At 49.0% G+C, this 17,893-nt stretch overlaps 1 protein-coding gene across 2 annotated transcripts in view; it reads left to right on the forward strand.

Annotated features, from left to right (window-relative positions):
• The window catches only part of EPHB2 (EPH receptor B2), a 134,957-nt gene that overhangs the window by 92,247 nt on the left and 24,817 nt on the right, over window positions 1–17,893 (forward strand). For both annotated transcript variants that reach the window (XM_083802643.1, XM_083802644.1), the window contains exons 6-7: window positions 12,209–12,333; window positions 17,148–17,310. In XM_083802643.1, the coding sequence (XP_083658769.1) occupies window positions 12,209–12,333; window positions 17,148–17,310 (288 nt within the window). The remainder of the gene's footprint in view (window positions 1–12,208; window positions 12,334–17,147; window positions 17,311–17,893) is intronic.

A 17,893-nucleotide genomic window follows, 5' to 3' on the forward strand; every position in this document is an offset into this window, starting at 1 on the left:
ACCACCTGAAAGCTTGGCATCCCCATGGCTACTTCCCTTATCTGACATAAACAGCCAGATCTTATGCTCTGTATGGAACCAAGTAGCCATCTATGCTAGCCAGGCCTACACCCTTAGCAAGAACAGGTCCTCGCAATGCTCTACATGGAAAGGAGTGAGTTGGCCTGTTTACAAATACCTCGTCCTCCATTTCTCTTTGTCTTTCCCCTCTTTCCTTGGCACAGACAGCAATTGAACCTTCTTGTCTGTGGACACTGCCTACACAGGAATGTCTCAGTGAAAGCAGAGTTCATCCACAGCTTGTGTTGTGGCAGCAGGACCACACCACAGCCCTGCAGCCTGCTGTCTTGGCTCTCCAGTCCTTCTTCTCCCACTGCCCATTACTACGGGAGGGTATGTCCCATACCCTCCTCTTCATCCCCAACTCGCACCTTCACCCTGGCTGCCTCAGACACAGGGCCATTGCCACTAAAATCTGATGTAGCTTGACATTTGCTGCCCACCTCTGCCACCGGAGACTGCCTGGAGCCAGGGCTCCCAGATGGTAGGAAATTTGCCAGCTACTGGCTCTTCAGGACTCCTCTTTCTGCCTCTGTGGTGGACAGTTGGAGGGATGCTGGCAAAGCAGGGTATAAGCTGCATGGCTAGTGCTGTCCTAGCAGATGCTCTCGTCCTCCCACTAGCAGCTCTGTGGGCTCCTCTACTTGCTGACTCCCAGGCTTCCCTGTTGCATAAATTACTTTGTGAGTTTGAGGATCTTTTTTTTTTTTTTTTGCACACCTACCTGGGGCTTCAGAAACGTGTTCCATAGCATCTGGATCTGACTTTGTGTAGGAAACAAAAGCTCATCCATGATGGATGGGGGTGGAAAGTCCTCTCTGATGAATCATTGCTTCCCTCTCCCTGCAACGTGCTGCCATCCCTGCTGTGTGTGAGTGCTGGGAGCCAACAGAGAGTGGCTCAGGTGCTCACCTTTTGCTTATGTGTTCAAGAGGGGTGATTTATCTTTACTGCTCCACTTGGCAGACAATCTTGAGTGCTAATTGCTTGCTTGTGCACAAGGCACTGAGTGCCAGCACTTGCGCAGGTGAAGATACCAGAGGCAGGTATGTGAGGCTGCAGACACAGGCCAGACCCAGGGAGAGGAGCCACTAGCAAATATTTCGGGGTCACAGTGTTTGAACAGCTGAGCATACGCTTGGGGGCAATACTGAGCAGTGGTGCATTTATGTTGACCATAATAGATGGTTGTATCAAATTGGGTTAACGTAGCTACCTGGCTGTTTGTTCCTTGGCCCATCTCTGAGTCCCTGTGATTTAGGAGTCCCCTCTGTCTGTGTGCAAGATGATAAGTCACTGCCTGGCTCCGTTCAGGCAGGAATGTCCTCACTGTGCCTGTCCTACCACTGCCTGGTCCACGCTCATCACTGCCACTGGCAAGCGTGGAGGAGGCTGCTGCATTGGTAGAGCTGGGCAGGAAATGCTCGTTCCAGAAAAAAAAGCGACCTGGCATTTCCAGAATTTCCCAGCACACAGAGGGAGCCCAACCTGGCAGAGTCTGCTGTGGAAGTGAGCAATGGAACAAGTTCAGTCTCAAATTAGCAAGACTCAGTGTGTCCAAAGGGATGCACTGCGGCAGGCATCATTCTTTCAAGCTTTTATCAGGAAGTATTTCTCTGGTCTGTTTTCTAGGTTTGAAATTTCAAAATTAGTATGTTCCTAAGAACAGTTTAGGCTGCATTTAGGCACTTTCTAAGAAAATGCCATTTCATTGAAGGTTGGAGGGGCGGCTTCTGCCAGCTTTCTTGCTTTCTGCCAGCCTTGTGCTGATGCCATTGCCTTGATCTGGAACAGATGATGTTTCCCTGCGAGGAGTGGGCCAGGAGGTGGGGACGACCTTGGCACTGAGTGACCCCAAACCCACTCGCTCAGGCTGCCTGACTGGATGCTGGGTCCCCTGGAGTGCCGGTGGAGTATCTCCTCCCGGTGCTAAGAGTGAAGCCCAGCCCTCCTCCACGGGCAGGTTGGCAGCATGCAAATGAAGGCTACGAACTCGGTTAAACAAAGACCATAAAGACAGCCAAAAGCCTTCTTCTGTCTGAGCCAAGTTACTGGGCTTGCGGTATTAGGAACTCCTTTAAAGGCTATAATTCACACCAAAGGCTTTGTTGATCCAGATGGGGCCTGAGCCAGGACCCAGCTTTGCCCTGCCTTGCTGTGTTTTTAAGATTTTCCAGCGTTCACAGTTACAAACTTGAGAGGCTGAGAATTGGGCTTGCTGGGACATTTTCCAGGCACTCCACACACAGACAACATAGGTATCAGCCTGGTGGGGCTACCTTGCCAGCAACAGGCGAGAAACCTCCGAAATAAGAATCTAACAAGCTGTGAAATAGTGGTCTTTTACATCTCTTGTAAGTCTCATGCATATCCCAGTCCTGGGGCTTTTGGTGGTTTGAGGGTGAATGTTGTTTTAAAGAGCCTTACTGCTGTTGTCCCTGAGACATTGCATCCCTTTCCCTAACTTTTGCTGGAGATAATTGGTTGCAAAAGTATGAACGTTTAATAGTTCGAGCAGTAATGAACGCTTCTGGCAGGAAAGAGTCACAAACACAGTGGTGCTGGTGCAGGGACTTCTGGAGTTCTCCAGCCCGACCTGCCATGCAGAGTAGGGTCACCAGGGCTGCCACTGATACCAGATCAGGAAAATCTTCCTTTCCACCCTTCCTCATCAAGGTGTTACTTACCATGTTGCTTTCAGCGCTCATGTCAGAGGAAGGCATCTCAAACTCAGATCTGTTCTCCAGGAGGTCTCATGGGGCCCTGTTTTGGTACTCAGAACAGGCAATGTGAAAGCTCGTGGTGTTTAAATGTCAGGAGAGAGCAGTGAAAAATGGAGCGGGTTTTAAGTTTTAGGTTTAAGAAGGCAGTCACCTGCTGGGAACCACGTAGGCCTGGGACATCTCGGAGCAAGGAGGGAGAGCCGATTTGGATTATACTCCCCTTGGGTGATACTGATGCAAGACACTGAGGTCTGTGGGGAAGCACCGAGTGAGTCATCCCGGCTTTCCTCTCTGTCCCATTTAAGAAGTATGGGTCCCCAAAACTCTCAGAAGGGAATTAAGTTAGAATGAGGGGGAATCAGCCCTAGGTCTGCTCGGCCTCCTGCGTGCTTCCATCGCAATCCCAGGACAGCTGTCTTTTACAGTAATCGCAGGAAGATCATCCTTCAGACTTCACCTAAGCCCTACGGGGAGGCAGGCATGCATACATATTTTACCTGCCTGCATCCTTGCATGGGAGCATTATGTCTTCCTGTCATTTCAAACCTTTTTGAGTGCCGCTGGAGCCTGGATCCCAGCCTAGATGTCACCAGGCCCTGTGGCTTCACGGTTGGAGCAACCCGTGCTCCATGACTGATCACAGCAACGTCCTTGATGCTGCGTGGCATCGCCCTTTAGTCTCACCAGAGTGAGCTGCTCAAGTTGTGCAGGGCACGGAGCGAAGAAACAGAAGAGAGTTCTGGGCATCCCAAGAGCCCTGTACTGGGGAATGTGCTGCTGTGATACTACGGGGGATCCCACTCCCCACGTCAGAGTGTCTGTCAGCTGTGCTGGAGCAACGTGGGTCACCCAGTAAAGTTGAAGCCCTGGGTAAATGCACTAAAAGAGAAGCTATCCCACTTTTCCCAGTAGGTTTCCCAAGTTCTGCTTTTGTCACATTTGCAGGGCAGTTGCAGTAGTTCAGGCATCTGCTGCCAGATGCTCTGTCAGCAGCCTTCTCCCCGTCTCCCCGTTTACGGCTCTGTCCCTTGGCCTCTGGACTAGCTGGTGCCTTGCAGCATCATGGTGCATTTCCCTGCCACTCTGTCTTCAGCTGAAGGTCATGCAGTTAATCCTGACCCCAGATCACAGCCGCTTCTGCAGGCGGGTAATTGAAAATGCCAGAATTCCCTGCTGACCCTCTAATAATAAAAGCAGTTCCCTGTCCAGTAACCTGACACTTCAGGGACCAAGATCTGTCAGAAGGGCTCCAAAGAGATGCTGGAAAACTCCCAGCTGTTCACCTCTTCTTTCCCCTGGGTAATTTCAAAGTGTTGCTGGGGAGAGGCCATGGGCTGGATGGGCTTTGCTCTCTCTCTGTCATGAGTGTTTTCCAGAGCAAATGTTGACTCTGTCTGACATAACATGGGTTAGTGGTATTAAAGTGATCAGAGATAGCGGTTTTGCTGCCTGTAACCTGACTCTTCCAGCTAATCCAGAAGAGGAATGGAGACACTTTGATTACACCGTGGTCTCAACAGCGCTGACCCACAAACAGGCAATGAGTGGAAGGCTGAGCCTGCGGGCCTGGCAAGTGGAAGAGGTGGGGGGCTAGCTGCAAAATGGGTGGCAGATCGCAACTGGCAGCATTTTAAATAGATATACAGATCACGAAAGAGAAAATGTGGAAAGATCCTGACGTTCCCTGGAATTCCAGAGGCTGGAGCCACACAGTCGTACCAAACTCCCCCATCAAAAAGCCAAAAAATGCTGCCTGAGGAGTCCGAGCCTGCAGGCAGCTCCCTGTAGCCTTGCTGTGGCTGGTGGTAGAGTCCCGTTCAGTTTTATTCCCTTTACAGCAGCAATCTCCCAGTCTGCACAGTGTGACTTCCTGTGGCTTTACAGCAGTACTGAGGCTCTGCAGGCTCCGAAGTGGTGCTGATTTGCTGTGGACTTCACCTACTCTGTAGCTGGCTTTTTACACAGTGTCACATCACTGGGAGTCAGGCCTACTAAAAACCAGTGGCAACTAGGGGAAACCGTGGGCCCTCTCCGGAAGGAAACGGGAGACCAGGTCACCTGGGGTATGGAGGAGGCTGAGGTACTCGATGACTTTTTTGCCTCAGTCTTCACCGACAAGAGCTCCAGCCACATGGCCCAGGCCCAAGAAGGCAAAGGCAGGGACTGGAGGAATGATGAACTGCCCCGTGTAGGAGAAGATCAGGTTTGAGACCATCTCAGGAGCCTGAAGGTGCACAAGTCCATGGGACCCGAGTAGATACATCTGCGGGTCCTGACGGAACTGGTGGATGTAGCTGCTAAGCCACCGTCCATCATATTTGAGAAGTCATGGCAGTCTGGTGAAGTTCCTACTGACTGGGAGAGGGGAAACAACTCCCATTTTAAAAAGGAAAAAAAGGAAGGCCTGGGAAACTACAGGCCAGTCAGTCTCACCTCTGTGCCTGGCAAGATGATGGAGCAAATCCTCCTGGAAACCATGTGAAGGCACATGGGAAATAAAGAGATGATTGGTGACAGCCAGCATGGCTTCACTAAGGGCAGATCGTGCCTGACAAACCTGGTGGCCCTCTATGATGGGGAGACAGCACTGGTGGTAGGGGAAGAGCAACTGATATCATCTACCTGGACTTGTGCAAGGCATTTGGCACTGTCCCTCACGATATCCTATCCACCTGATCTGGTGGATGGTGTTGGAATTAGATGATCGTTAATGTCCTCCCAACCCAAACCATTCAATGATTCTTTGCTGTCTGTAGTTAAGAGGGACAATTAGTGGCTACTGAGATCAGTTTTGAGGTTTAGATTTGAAAAGGAGTTTAACAAAATATTGGAAGAGTTTCAGAAAAGAGTTATCAGATTGATAAGTAAGCAGATAAATCTGTGAAGCACTCAGCAAACTCTATCTACTTAGGTAATAGAAAAGAAGATGAAAAGAAAATGTTTTAATGATCTTTCAGTTCAATTTCATGGTGACAAAGCTAGCACAAGAAGAAAAGATCCAGCAGTTGGAAGCTGAAGTCCATAAATTTCAACCTGAAAATAAAATATGCATTTTAGAACATGGCAAGTAACAATGAGGAAAACCTCCCAAGAGGCACGGTGGACTTATCATTTTCAACAACAAGCAAATGTCTCACCCTTCAGCCTTCACAGCTCCACTCTGCTAGGTGAGGAGGCACCTGGTTCCTCTGTGTCCCCAGTAAGGTCCCTTGAGCTTCAGCTATACACAAGAAAGGCACCTGAGCTGATAACGTAGGCTAGAAACACTGCCCTGGGAGGTACCAAGCACCATGATGCCAGGTTTCTTTCTCATTGGCAAACTTAGTCCACAGCACGTCTATGGTACAAAACACAGACAGAGGAGGAAAGGAGGCCTTTCCTTGCCCATTTCCCTTTTTCTAAGTTTGAGTGCTTATGCAGGATGTCTTTCAGACCCACCTTGACACTGGTGGGTCTAAGTCACAAAGACTAACCTTTGCATGTGCGTGAAGCATTGCCTTCTGTGCTATTGAAGCTGCTCCACTGCTTATGTAAATGTTAAATACTCAGTGGACTGAACAGCCTTGTGGCTCTGGTGCTTCTGTTGCCAAATCAAGTTATGACTTTATGTTTCCGCCCCAGCAGGCGTTTGACTTTTCTTTGAAGATGGTCAGTCAAGCAGGACATATGATCCCAATCTTTCCATGAAGGCTCCTGAAGTATGCCGGTGCAGTTGTCCTGATATGCTGTGCGGTGAGAGCTCTTTGCTTTGGGCTACAGTCCAGCCTGCTGGTGGCGAGGAATCCAGTTCAGATCCTCCATCCACAGTTTGACTCCAGTCTCAGGTGTCTCCAGCCAGGAAGGTAGGAAGTGAGAGGGGCAGAGCACTGAGGGAAGGATGTCCCGGCTCCAAGAGACACTTCACCATAGGACTGCAAGGGGCATTGCTCAAGGCAGGAGGAGCTCTGTGGTCCAGGCATGCTCTTGGAGCATTAGACTGGGGTGGCTGGTGAGGACACTGCTGGTTTAGCTGTCATTACAGTATTGGCAAAACTCAGTGGTTATACCTCTCCTTCGGGGAGGTTACAGGTACGTGGCTCTACTGTCAAGACCTGAGAGAGAAGTATGTCTTGAACCCTGTCCTTCTCATGTGTTTCCAGTTAGTGAACTCAGGCAGCTGCTTGCACTGTGTGTGGGCCATAAAAACAAACAAACAAACAACAACAAAACACCACCAAAAAACACCTCTGTAGATTTTTACAGACTCTTTTACAGGCAGAGCTGCCCCTGAGCCAGGGAAGCCACTTCATCCATATTATCCAGCCTATTGGATTAATTGCAAAAGCTCCAAGCCCCGGCCAAGATGAGGATCTGGCTGTGCTCGGTGTTGTGTGGCAGTACAGATGCTTAGGGTGAAGTCTGTAGAAGTATCCCTAACATTCCTCCATGCTTCTGCACCAGGGAGGTCATAACATGAGAGGTGTTTGCTGCCACCCCTCACGACGCACTGCAGGTTTTGTTACAGCAGGGGACAGGTCATCTGCCTTTTTACATCAGCGGATTTTCATTAAGCATATTTTACACTCCAGCAGCGGTTTTGGCACGGTTTATTTCTCCAGCCACAGGGCTCTGCTAAGAGGCATCCAAAGAATCTGAGGCCGTACCAGATAACGATGATGTAGAAAAGTGCCTTTCAGGGACTTGAATTATTCATTTTGCCTCACAGTGATGTGGGGTCCAAGGGTTTCAATCAAGCAAAGAAAGGTTCCCCCTGTGGAAATGCATCTGTTTATATTTTGGATTGTTGCTGTATGCATACACCTGGAGACACCTGCAGGACAAACCTGCCCCTGCTTACACTTCCAAAGTGATGGTGGCTCTGAGACCTGGGGTGCTCCAAATTTGATCTGCTTTATGTGTCACAGGGCAGGTCCCTTCTCCAGCATCCACATGAATTCAAACCCCTCCCATGAGTAAGGGAGAACCTTACAATGGTTAAGGGAGTGTCTGGCACTGGGCAAAGCTTGCACCTGGAAGTGGTCACTCTGTTGTCACAAGGCAACAAAAGAGAAGTCACTGTTCATGGAATAAGGTGATGGATCTGTCAGTGCCAGGTTAAGTGCTGCCATTGAATCTTTGGCATTAGCAGCCCAGCTGTTCTCTGGGCAGTACTTTGGCACAAAGCAGGCTGAAAGAACAAAAACTTTTTTTCTTTTTGTCCTTCTCCTTTTTGCAGTTTGTTACATCTTTCCTTTGAAACACTCAGAAACCCAATGGAAGTAACCTCTGTGTAGCTTATTCAGAAACAACAGTTCAGGAAAGTCAGCTTAGATATTTTGAGTCTTTTGCTATCTTTGCTCAGCCTTATCAAAAAGATGGAGAGGGACTTTTTACTCAGTCAGATAATGACAGGACAAGGGGGAATGGTTTTAAACTATACAAGGGGAGATTTAGATTAGAGGTTAGGAGGAAATTCTTCACTCAGAGGGTGGTGAGGCACTGTCACAGGTTGCCCAGAGAGGTTGTGGATGCCCCATACCTGGGTTGCCCCATCCCTGGAGGTGTTCAAGACGAAGCTGGATGAGGCCCTGGACAACCAGATCTAGTGGGTGGCATCCCTGCCAATGGCAGGGGGGTTGGAGCTGGGTGATCTTTGGGGTGCCCTCCAACCCAAGCTGTTCTGTGATTCTATGATACTCATCATGGAGCAGCCATTTGGACTAGAAACCTCCAGAGGTCACTCCTGACCTGATTATTTCTGTGATTTTATTATTGGACATTTTCCTGATGTCTCTGATAACAAGAACAGTTACTGAGAAGATGCAATGGTGGAGGTTCCTGCTTATCCTGAGATACCTTCACCCGAGATGTAGGAAGAGAGCTGAAGTTGCTGTAGTCATTCATCTCACCTGCCTCCACCCTAAGATGTTGTGTATTTGCCTCATTAAGGCTTATTTCATGGCATCCTGCGGTTGGGTACAGTTTTTCTGGTCTTGGGTGTACTCCCATATATGCAGGAGGCCAGCACAGGGACTATACATTGCTGTTCCCAAAACAGAGCAGAGGTAAATTTCAGGGGTGCTTTTGAGACTATTTAAGTTTTGATTCCCCATTTGCAGCACCATCTATCACAAGCTCCTGGGGCATTGTGTGAAGCATCTCAAGGTGTGACAGCATTTGTGGTGCCCTTTTAGAAGTGGCTTTAAATGTCTCTCAACTGGACTAGGCAAGCACTGAGCCCCACCGTTTAACTCTGTGAGCCAGGCTAGGTGTCCTGGTTGCAGCTGGGACAGAGTTAATTGTCTTCCTAGTAGCTGGCGTAGATTTGGGATGAGAACAATGTTGATAACACGCTGATGTTTTAGTTGTTGCTGAGCAGTGCTTACTCTAAGTGAAAGACTTCTGGTTTCCCATACCACCCTGCCGGCGGGGATGCTGGGGGTGCACAAGGAGCTGGGAGGGAACACAGCCAGGACAGCTGACCCAAACTGGCCAAAGGGATGTCCCACACACCATCCGGCATCATGCTGAGTAATAAAACTGGGGGAAGTTGGCTGGGAGAGTGCTGCTGCTGCTCGCGGTCTGGCTGGGCGTTAATCAGCAGGTGGTGAGCAATTGCCTTGTGCATCATTTGTTTTGTATATTCTATTATTATTTTTTATTATTATTATTATTATCCCATCATTTTCTGTCCTATTAAACTGTCTTTATCTCAACCCATTAGTTTTACATTTTTTCCCCCAGTTCTGTCCCCCATCCCACTACAGGGGGAGTGAGCAAACAGCGGTGTGATGCTGAGCTGCCTGCCGGGTTAAACCACAGCACTAGCACATGTTCACCAAGTACTCAGGCATCTGGGCCACAGGGGGGTCACAAGTGATTTACACACATGCTGCTCTAGCTGTTATCTTTTTTTAGCGTCCTCAGCATTGCCTGGAGAAGCAGGAGCAGCCTTGCAAAAGCCATGCCCCTCCAGGTTGGCAGGTAATGCATGGAAGTAGAAGAGCATACCTTCTCCGGTTGCAAGGTCAACCGTTGAACCTGTGTCTGATTCCCGGGGCATGGTCACCTCCCAGTTTTGTGGTGGGACAGCTCTGGGTACACATGGCTTCTGTCCTGGGAAAGCGTGTAGGACTGTGGGATCAGTCCGCAGACCACGTGCAGTTCAGATGTACGAGAGAGCCCACAGGCTGTGTACTCATCCCCATCAAAACCCAATCTCTGCTGCAGGGCAATCTGTAGCTTGGTCACATCTTCTTTCCAAAGCCTTTCTCCACCAAGAGAAGTGCTTTCTTGGAGATTGCAGATATCCTCTGAAATCTGTGTTGATGTGAAAAACAAGTTCTGGCACCAGCTGACAGGCCCCAGAAACATTACCTGTGTTTTATCTGAGCACCAGCCTGAGAAACTAATCCCAGGAGTTTGTAAATTTGGGCCTTGAAGAAGGAGTGGGACTGGGGCAATAAGGAGGGAAGGAAGATGCACTGTATATCAGGAAGAAAGAGAAGGTGTAAGATGATACAGAGAGTATCATCTCTGAGATGCATCACCAGAGACTGGTGAGCAATGAGTTTGTGTCTCAAAAGCCTAGGTTTGACCAGAAAAGGATTGAGGAATTGGAGTTTGGGAGGAGGTGATGCTTTGGCCTCGGCATCTGTTCTCTGCCCTCATTCAGTTTTAATAATTGCTGGACAAAACCAGAGATCACCAATACTTTGCTGAGGCTGACCCACCATTATACCTTTCTTCAAAACTGGGGCAACCAGGGCAGATGAAGGGAAGTGGTGCAGCAGCATGGTGGCAGATTTTGCTTTACCCACTCCTGCCCCCCTGTTCCCCTTGACAGACGCACTTTGATCAGACTGGTAGATGCAGTGTTCTAAATCCAGCGAACGAGCAGTGAAGTGGCAAAGGTGGTGGATCAGAAAAAATGGCTTTTGTTGGTATTTTTTGAGAGGAGCATCTCAGCTGTAGTTTGGTATAGCAAAGTGCAAGAACTGGGCTGTAGCCACGCTGGTTGAGTCAGTGCAGTCCTACTATTGTTGTGAATGCACATCCTCAGCTGGCACGGTTTCAGTCACTGCTCATGATGCCAAGGAAAACCAGGCTGGAGGTGGGTGAGCTTTACTTTCTGCGCCTCTCCTCCAAGCTGTTTCTCAGAATGGGTGTCAAGTGGGTCGTTCTTCCGTGAAATATTGAAAGGTTTGGACCTGGTAAAAGCACTTCTGAGTGCAAGCCTCTCTGCACCCATTTGTAACAGGCCTGGAACGTGAGTGATGGGGAAGCTTTCTCACTACCACTTTCTAGTCCTCTCCCACCCCTGAGGCTTCCCCTCTGTCCTGAAGCTGCTGATGCATTGAGCCTGCTGTGTCAGGCTTGCCAGGGCTGACACTGTGCTGGAGTTATCACTCTCCAAGTCTGGGTTTGCTGCTTTTTGAGGTGTGGAGAAGCCTCCAGTCTAACATCAGCGGAGGCTGTGTTGGAAGTGCCACCAGCAGTCTGGGTGCAGGGTGGGCAAGGACGCTCAGCTCACCGGTATCAGCCACAGAAGAGGAGTCAGCACAGGCATCAGCGTGTGTCAGCTCCTTTAGCACAGGCAGAGAGCTGTAGGATGGTACCTGCAGTGCTGCGGCATCTCTGCAGTCAACACCCAAGCTAAACAGATCTGAAGCAGTCCGGGCTGCTTGTTCACCTGCCCTGGTCCACAGCAAACAGGACCAGAATGGCTCAAATGTTCCAGCCATGTGTCAAGCCTCATGGGCAGCGCAGGGCAGTGCCAGGGGTGGACAGCTGGCTGGATTGTCTGAGGAGCTGCTGGAAGGTCCCGTTGTACTTGGTGGGAAAAGTCTCTGGGTGTACTATTTCCAGGGCATTCTGACGAGGAAGAGAACTCACCATTGTCAGCATGTCAGGTCAGGTTTATGTTGCATGCTCAGGCTGCTGTGTGCACCTCCCTTGATTGGCATGTTCAACTTGCAGACCCAGCATACCGAAGAGGAGAGAAGCTGCTTGCTTCCTGCATCTGTCTGTGCCTTATAAACCTTCTCTGTGCGAATTTAAAAGTACAAAACCTCCTACTTCTCCGTGGCAAGCAGGGGGGATTGCATATTACTGGGCTTGTAGAACTTTTCCAGGGGAATAAGGCTCTGTTTGCTCCAAACCTAGGCTCGTTTTGCCTGGGAATGGTCTCTTTCCAGTTTTGCTGTTAGAGATGCTCCCCTACATGGTTTCTAATTATGAACTCTTATTGATCAGTGGAAACCCTAACTGCTCCCTTTAAGCAGCAGAATCCAGGATCTCCTGACACTTGGAGAGCCCTGCCACTGCTGGAAGAAAATTCAGTAGCTCCAAATGGCAATAACACGCCTGCCTGCATCCAGTGAGGGGATATGGGTCGTGTCCACACCAGCATCTGACTGAGGTCTTTCTCTCTCTCTCTCTTCCAGCTCCTTCAGCTGTGTCTATCATGCACCAGGTGAGCCGCACTGTGGACAGCATTACCCTCTCATGGTCTCAGCCTGACCAACCCAATGGAGTCATCCTGGATTACGAGCTACAATATTATGAGAAGGTACTGCAGGACCTTGGCAGGGTTCAGCTGCAGGGTTTTGGGAGAGGAGGTGGCGCAAAGGGCATACGCTGGCTACTGCATTTGTCTAACCACTACTGAGGAGGTTATTTCTCTTGCTGCAGCTGGCCATGTGGGTGGCACTGGCTGTCAACCTTTTGGAGCCCAGTGTGGTTCCAGGTGACCCTGCCTGATGCTTAGGCACTGCATGTAAGGAACATATTGCACTACTGATGCGACTCGGGGGGAGGCTGATGTGTAGGGATCGCACAGCTGTGACTCTTCCGTCCCTGAGGAGCATGTCCCTTCCACCTCCTCCCTATGGAGGAGTGGTGTCCTGTGGGTCTGGAGCTGTGTGGCTGCTGAGGGACTTGAAGACCATGCTGATGTTGGTCCCAGGACCTGCCAAGCTCTGCATGGCTGGTGAACTTCATCTGTGATACCCAGGGGAGGTGGGGACTGGTAAGCAGGAGATTTCTCCTTCCAAGAGTCTGCCCCCTTACACAAGAGCTTATAAACTATATGTTAAAAATGCAAACTAACTAATTAAAAAGCTTTATGATTAAATGGAACTGATTTTTTTTTTCCCAGCAGTTGCTGGAAGAAATGATTAATCCCCCCCACTGCCTGCCTGTGACCTATTTTCTCATCACCAAGAGCCAGAGGGAAAATGGGGAGGTGGGGGAGCTTCTTTGTAGGCTGTTAAATAGGTCCTGACCTATATTGCATAAATCACAGCCTTTTATTTGACCCTTGGAAATGATCCCAGAATATGTGGCAAGATGGATGAGAAAGTAACAAGACAGATCTGGAAAGCAAGAGGGGTCCTTTCCCTGGGGACACACAGAATGATCTCAAGGAGTTCTTTCTCCCAATCTTTCTCTTAATCTCATCCTCTTTCTTTCTCCCCCTTCCCCTTGGTTTTCTGGGGGAAGCTGTAAATAGAGGGAGTTTTTGACTAAAGGGGAAGCTGCTGTTCGTAGCCTCTCTTGGCAGCCAACCACAAGGTGATCATGTATAAGGTAATCCCCCTGTTGTCAGAGATTTGGACACAGTTTGTCCCTGATCACAAGGACAAGCAGCCCAAGCCACACTTGTGCAATGGTTTTCTTGGCACTCGATTCCTGGGAGGGTGCTGGCACTGGCGGGGAGGACAGCACCAGCTGCCCCAAGTACTGTTGCTGCAGCTCTCTCTGTCCTGGTATTTGAACATCTTGGTATAACTTTTTTTTTTTTTTGCCAGTGCTTTGGTTGAAGAAGAAAAGTGTGTCTTTATCTCCACAAAGTTGTATGTCATTCTCAGAAGGCATGTCCGTAAACTACTCTGTTAGCCTTTACTCTGAAGTCCCAGTTGCACACACAAGATTTGATCTGGTAGCGGTCAGCAGCAGCCAATGTATTCAAATGCTTCAGCTGATCACTGCTTTGGATGCAGGATATTTTACTGTGGATCAGTTCTGGATTCACTAACTCTCCTCCTCCTTTGCCATCCCATAGTGTCTTGAGTGTTGAAGAGGCAGCTTCATTAGAGCCACAACCTCTCTGCTAACACCCAGACTGCTGCTATCCATACAGACACTCATTTCTCACCCCAGAAGATTCTGGGGGCTGCGGGCCCCATGGATCCATCCCCAGAGTGGCCAGCAGGGCCCTCCTACCACCTCTGAGCATCCTTCCTAATGGGGCTGAACTTCAGACGTGTTATTAGTTGGTATCCAGCTATGGGCTAGCTTTGTATGTGTGGCACTGTTTGCTTCAGGAACCACAGCAGATTGCTGCTGTTGACACGCACAGAGCAGCTGTCTGCCAGATTAAGCTGGTTGACATTTTTCTTTGCTTTTTTTTTTTTCTTGGCTGATAAAACATGACTTATGAGAAGCCACTTCTGCAAATCCTTTGGGCATTTCACAGACTATGTGTGTTTCAAGAAACTCTTTGTAGATCAGCCTTGGATTTCTGCTTAGATTTGGCTTAGAGGAAGGCGAATCAGATGAGGACTCAAGATCAAATCTATCAGGAAGTTAGAAGTATGTTATTTTGAATTAGGATTTCCAAACTCCAACCAAAATCAGCAGGAAAAGCCCTGGAAAAGCAAGGTAGGATAAACAGCAAAGGGCCATAGACTTTAAACCGCTTGGGATGCCCTGGACATGCCAGAGAAGCTCAGAAAGGTAAAAGAGCAGTGTCTGAAGTGAGCAAGCAGGTTGCTGAAGCAATGATGTCTGAGCAATATGCCAAAGGGAAAGAGTGGGTTTGATAAGAGATTTGGCAAGCCATTCTAAAGTTTTACCCAGCTAGGCTTCATGGAAGGTGCTAGCGAGGTTTGAGGAGAGGGATTATACTGGAGTTGCACTCACCCTGGTTCCAGCTATGGGACTGTGGAGACATGTAAATGCTCTTTCCTTGCAAGAGGGGATTAAAAGAGAGCACAGGCATGAACACAGCTTCGTGAGACAGACAGATGTCATTTTCCTAGCCTATAAATCATCGTAAGCGTACCTATGGCATTCAATTTGAAGTCCTCCTGGATGAGGGTCTATGGGGATGAGGGTCCCTCGAACAGTTGGACAAATGATTTTAAAACAACCACGTTAATGCCATCCAAAGGCCTGGGAGGTTTCATCCAAGCCCTTGGGCACTAAAACTGTAAACACTTGCTGACCTGTTTCTCTCCTCGGCTCCCTGGGAAAAGGTCCAAGGGAGTGTTGAGGCCTGCTCAGGCAAACAAGACAGTAAGTTTTGTGTGAGAAAATCTTTTCTTGATCTTTTAATCTAAGTACCTGTACTGGAGCTTTTCATTGTCATTAGCCTAAGTACTAATCACCCCAATGATACCCAAGCACCTTCAGTGCCAGGCCTACATGGATAAAACTGTTCCTGAACACTGTAAATAGTGGAATCTCAGGCATTTGCAGAGCTGCTGTGCATTATGCTGCAGAGTGATATGCCATCAGCAGTTCCAAGCCTCCAACTCTGACTGCACACTTGGAGAGATACATTCCTGCCAGACCACTCTCTTACCAGCTACCCACACCAGAACACTGCTGAATCAAAAACTTAATACAAGAAGAAATAAACTCCCTGAATGTTCTCTTTTGTCTGCTTTCCAGCTATAGTCTGCTCAAACCAAGGTCATGAGCATAATCTATCTTGCAAATGCCAGTGCACTTGCAATTCTACTCCAGCATGAGCCACGAGACTCTCCCATGAATGTGAAGAAGATACTGGTGCAGCAGACTGCTGTATGCAGCCCCACAGAGAATGACTGTTCTTTGTGGGCCTCTAATGCTGCTTATACCCCAGCATCTGGCTGCAGAGCATCCTCTGGAACAGCTTGTGAGTGAGGGCACCAGATCCGTTCTCAGAAGTGGCTGAACGTGAAAACAAAGTCAACAGATGGGCAGCAGTGTGCAGAGAGGAAAAGAATGGAGATCAGCTGCCCTAAAGGCAAGCTCCGTCATTCAGTGGTGGCTGAGACAATCTCTAACTCATCCTGTGCTCCAGCAGCTGCGAGGGCTAAGACAAGAGCGTGACACAGCCCCTTCCAGGCAAGGAGCATACAAAGCTGAGTGGCTCTACATTGACTTTTGCTTCATCAAAAACAAGGGCAGCCAAAGCAGTATGAGAGCAACAGAGTGCACAACTTGCACCACAGTGTGAGGAAATCTCACTTCAACACAAGAAGAGGACGGCTTGTGCCTGATTGCCTATTTAATACCTTCTGTCCTTCGGGAGTCCATTGCTGAAGACATTGGTGAGGAGGAACGGATGTGTTTCTCACCGTCCTTGCTGGGAGTCTCACTTTGATCTCATGGTAGCATGAAGAAATTCCTCCCTGCCACCCCAGTGGAGTTTCACAGCTGACAGAAGTCCCTCAATCACAGGACCCACTTGATGGGGTTGTGCAGACCCTGTCTGCATGACTTCTTTGTCGGTCCCTGCCTACTTGCTCATGAGAAGTGAGGTTATCTCACCTCGCTGGCAAGTCTGTGCTGGGTGGGATTTCTTGGGCTTGCCGAGCCCTTTGCAGTGACTTGAAGTTAGTAGTTCTCAGTAACTCCCTTGCAAACTTGCCAGCGCAGATTTTGAGCTGTCAGCTACTGATCTGTTGCAACCAGTGATCCTGCTAAGGCAACCTGACCTGCCAGATTGGTGGTGTTACCGGAAAGGATAAGCACTTTCAACATAGCTACAGAAATGTCATTTAGAAATCAGTGCCTCCGTGTGTGTGTCCTTTTATGGGGGAATCACGCTCGCAGCTCGTCTTCAGTTCCTTAGGTTTGAAATCTTAACCATGGTTACTGGTGAAGCAGGCCTTGTGCGGAGGGGTGGTCGCAGTACTTCTCCTGAGAACCAAAACCCTTTGTTCAGGTGGGCTTTACCTCCGGCATATACCAAGGAAGGTGGGGAGGATCAAATGGATAGGGTGCTGGGGCTGGATCAGACACAGGACAGAGTGAGGAATGGTGCTAACAGAAAGTGGATGCAGAAGAGGGGAGCAATTCTTATTCCCATTGAGCTCAAGACTTGGAGACCTGATGTTTGAGGCTAACACCTTCATCAGAGCATTTCCTGAGATGTGGCATTTAGCCAAGTGATGTCATTACTCACATTCCTTCTTCTGTAGTTCCCTGCTGGCAGACAGACTTGGAGAAATGAACATTTTGTTCAGGTCTGTGGTTTCCCCAGCCACTGAACCTGTGCAACCCATTCTGTCTCGTTCTGTGTTTCCTTCTAGAAATGCCATACCTGATTCTGGAGCAGGGTCCAGTGCCTGGGCTCTCTCTTCTGATGACATATGTGTATTTTCTTGGCAGGATCTTAGTGAGTTAAATTCAACAACTGTGAAGAGCCCCACCAACACTGTGACAGTGCAAAACCTCAAAGCTGGCACCATCTACGTCTTCCAAGTGCGGGCACGTACTGTGGCTGGGTATGGCCGGTATAGTGGCAAGATGTATTTCCAGACCATGACTGAAGGTAAGTCTTCAGCTGTCACTGCATAAACATGAAATAAGGTCTACAGAGACTTGAACAAGATGGAAATACACGGGTAGTGGTGCTGGTCCCCTTCCTGGTAGTCCCATCAAGGGTGCATTGACAAGTCACATGCATTTATTCAATCTGGCAAGAACTGGTGAGGGTCATGAGTGCTTGGTGGTCCATGCAGGGAATCGTACAGTCTAGGCCAATTTCTGCCATGCTTTTCTGGCGTGAGGACCTGTCCATTCAGTTGCATTTAGAGGGAACAAAATTTATGACGTTCATCTGCAGAGATGTTTATGACAAATACAGCTTTGGATCTACTTGCCAAATTTGTGCAGCTAAATAAGACGAGTCAAGCCAGTTTTCTGGCCCTGAGGCCAAGTAGCAAGGCACAGCATGCTTCCATGGGACTGACTTTCCCACCCAAAAAGGATAGCTCCATCCTGCCTTCCTGCTGGGGAGCATCCCCGTCACAGCCAGCTTGAGTCGTGCTTGGGACAGGGCTAGCTAGCACAGAAAAAATCCATGCCGAGAAACATGTTAGCAATAGCCATGCAAATACAGGCCATTGCTCAGA

This window comes from Anser anser (assembly GCF_964211835.1).
Source record: "Anser anser genome assembly, chromosome: 17".
In the NCBI taxonomy this organism is placed as follows: Eukaryota; Metazoa; Chordata; class Aves; order Anseriformes; family Anatidae; genus Anser; species Anser anser.